Below are 3,066 nucleotides of genomic sequence, written 5' to 3'. Positions count from 1 at the left end.
CATCGCTGTTCTTCTCCCTCCATCGCTGCTCCTCTCCCTCCATCGCTGTTCTTCTCCCTCCATCGCTGCTCTTCTCCCTCCATCACTGCTCCTCTCCCTCCATCGCTGCTCTTCTCCACGGCGGTTAGCTCCCTCCATCGCTGCTCTTCTCCGCGGCGGTTAGCTCCCTCCATCGCTGCTGACAAAAATGACAAAAAGCCCTGATGGCTTCTGGGACGGCTGGGTCGTGCAGTTATCTTTGCATTATATGCATGGTTTTGCATTTAGGTGCAATTAGATGTTTTTGTCGTCTTTGCTATTGGTTGATACCCGCTCCCGTCTGCTCCATTTCACCATTCATCCGTACCGTCCAAATCCCGGGATTAATAGTAAATATGAATCCCATCCTGCAGGAATCCAACGGGAATCCCGTGAACCGTGGGATTCCCGAAAAAATGTCAGCCTCTAATGTAGAGGGGAGTAGATGTAGAGGGGACTAGATGTAGAGGAGACTAGCTCCAGGTCCGGGTCCAGGTCCAGGTCCAGTCTGAAGATGATGAACATGATGACGTTTTTGTCTCTTTTCAGAAACACAAGGAGACGGTGTGTCCAGCGTTCCCGGTGTCGTGTCCGAACCTCTGCTCCTTCTCCTCGCTCCCCCGCAGCGAGGTACCGCCGTCCAATCACAACGCAGCTTTGCTTTAGTTTAGCCCCACAGCCTTTACTATGGATGACTCTGATTGGTTGTTGTTGTGTTCCAGCTGTCCAATCACCAACACGACTGTCCCAAAGCTCAGGTGTGCTGTCAGTTCCACCGCTACGGCTGCACCTTCAAGGTAACTCCTCCTCTTCCTCTTCTTCTTCCTCTTCTGCCTCTTCTTCCTCTTCTTCTTCCTTTTCCTCCTCCTCTTCCTCCTCCTCTTCTTCCTTTTCCTCCACCTCTTTCTTTTCCTCTTCATACTCCTTCTGAGTCTTCTTCTCATGTCTGTCCTGTCTGTCCTGTATGTTCATGTCTGTCCTGTCTGTCTCAGGGATTGAACCAGGATCTGAGGACACATGAGTCGACGTCTGCAGCTGAGCACCTGAGGATGATGGCCAACAGGAGCTCCGCCTTAGAGACCAAGGTGAGCACGCAGAGACACGGAGACATAAAGAGACATGGAGACATGGTGGTGCTCGGTCAGGGCAACGCTGCACCCTAGTCTCGGGGCAGGTGGGGTTAAATACCCTGGTTGGTCCTTCCAAGTGTGTCCTCAGGTGGAGGACATTAGGGTGGAGCTGGTGGACAGGTTTAACCTGTCTGTGTGTGTGTGTCCCCAGGTGGAGGACATTAAGGTGGAGCTGGTGGACAGGTATAAAGTCCTCCCTGCTCTCAGCAGCCGACTGACTGATCTGGAGAAACAGAACGACGAGCTGAGAGACAAGAATCGGCAGATGGAGCAGAAACTGGCCGCCATGCAGGTAGTACTTCACCTGTAGTAGTAGTAGTAGTAGTAGTAGTAGAAGTAGTAGTACTACAGTGAGGTTTGAAGGTTTGGGCCCCCCGGGTAAAATGTGTATTAATGTTCATAAAGAAGAAAGAAAAGATGAAAAATCTCCAAAAGGATCAAATGACAGATAAGACATTTGTACAACATGTCACAACAAGATAGATTTTATATTTTATTTCATCATTTACACTTTCAACATAACAGAAAACAACAAATTGGTGTCTGCTAAAGTGTGTGTGTGTGTGTGTGTGTGTGTGTGTGTGTGTGTGTGTCTCAGAAGCTGATGAGCTCCCACTCTGAGAAGTTGCTGGAGACGGAGCTGGAGCTGCGGTCTCTGCGTCTGCTGCGAGACGACGTGGAGACGCTGAGAGCAGCGCTGGAGACCTCCCGCACCAGGCTGTCTGCCCTGGAGGGGGGGCGGGGCGGGGCGGGGGCCGCCACGCACACGCTGGGTCAGAGCACACAATACACACACACACACACACGCACACACGCACACAAGCACACACACACACACACACACAGAGACACACACACACACACACACACGCAGAGAGAGACACACACACACAGATACACACACACACACACACAGGCAGAGAGACACACACACACAGATACACACACAGACACACACACACACAGACACACACACAGACACACACCCACACACGCAGAGAGACAGACACACACACACACACACACACACACACACACACACACACAAACACATAATAACAAATGTCTCCGTCTCTGCGCAGCGTCCCTGGAGACTCAGCTGAATCGCCATGATGACATGCTGAGTGTGCACGAGATCCGATTGGCCGACATGGACCTGCGTTTCCAGGTGCTGGAGACGGCGAGCTACAACGGGACCCTGATCTGGAAGATCCGGGACTACGCCCGCAGGAAGCAGGACGCCGTGGGGGCCAAGACCTTGTCCCTGTACTCCCAGCCCTTCTACACCGGATACTTTGGATACAAGATGTGCGCCCGAGTGTACCTGAACGGGGACGGCATGGGCAAGGGCACGCACCTGTCGCTCTTCTTCGTGGTCATGAGGGGCGAGTACGACGCCCTGCTGCCCTGGCCCTTCAAGCAGAAGGTAGTCTGATGCTGATGGACCTGTCTGTCTCTGAGCTGTCTGTCTCTCTGCCTGTCTATCTCTCTGCCAGGCTATGCTGATGCTGATGGACCTGTCTGTCTCTGACCTGTCTGTCTCTCTGCCTGTCTGTCTCTCTGCCAGGTGACCCTGATGTTGATGGACCAGGGTCCGACCAGGAAGCACCTGGGCGATGCGTTCAAGCCCGATCCGAACAGTAGTAGCTTCCGGCGCCCGGCGGCCGAGATGAACATCGCGTCCGGGTGTCCTCTGTTTGTGTCTCAGAGCGTCCTGGAGACAGGAAGTTACATCAGAGACGACACCATCTTTATCAAGGTACTCCACCTTAACACACCGCCTACACCCTACTATACACCACCTACACCACCTACACCCTACTGTACACCACCTACACCACCTACACCCTACTATACACCACCTACACCCTACTATACACCACCTACACCCTAGTATACACCACCTACACCCTACTAT

The 3,066-nt window shown here is 52.9% G+C and overlaps 1 protein-coding gene across 1 annotated transcript; it reads left to right on the top strand.

Moving 5' to 3' along the window:
* Nucleotides 1-374: 374 nt before the first annotated feature.
* Nucleotides 375-2,907, top strand: LOC117940992 (TNF receptor-associated factor 3-like; the record flags this gene model as incomplete). The annotated part of the gene is given in 9 exon segments (XM_034866100.1): nt 375-410; nt 520-648; nt 741-815; nt 1,011-1,103; nt 1,300-1,440; nt 1,747-1,921; nt 2,231-2,574; nt 2,716-2,839; nt 2,842-2,907. Coding segments are annotated over 9 exon segments (1,183 nt in total), but the record flags the coding sequence as incomplete, so codon positions are not given.
* Nucleotides 2,908-3,066: the final 159 nt, after the last annotated feature.

The sequence above is a fragment of the Etheostoma cragini genome, unplaced genomic scaffold (assembly GCF_013103735.1).
Source record: "Etheostoma cragini isolate CJK2018 unplaced genomic scaffold, CSU_Ecrag_1.0 ScbMSFa_3962, whole genome shotgun sequence".
NCBI lineage: Eukaryota > Metazoa > Chordata > Actinopteri > Perciformes > Percidae > Etheostoma > Etheostoma cragini.
Note: the sequence above shows the minus strand (reverse complement) of the source record. Positions and strands in the feature narration are given on the sequence as shown.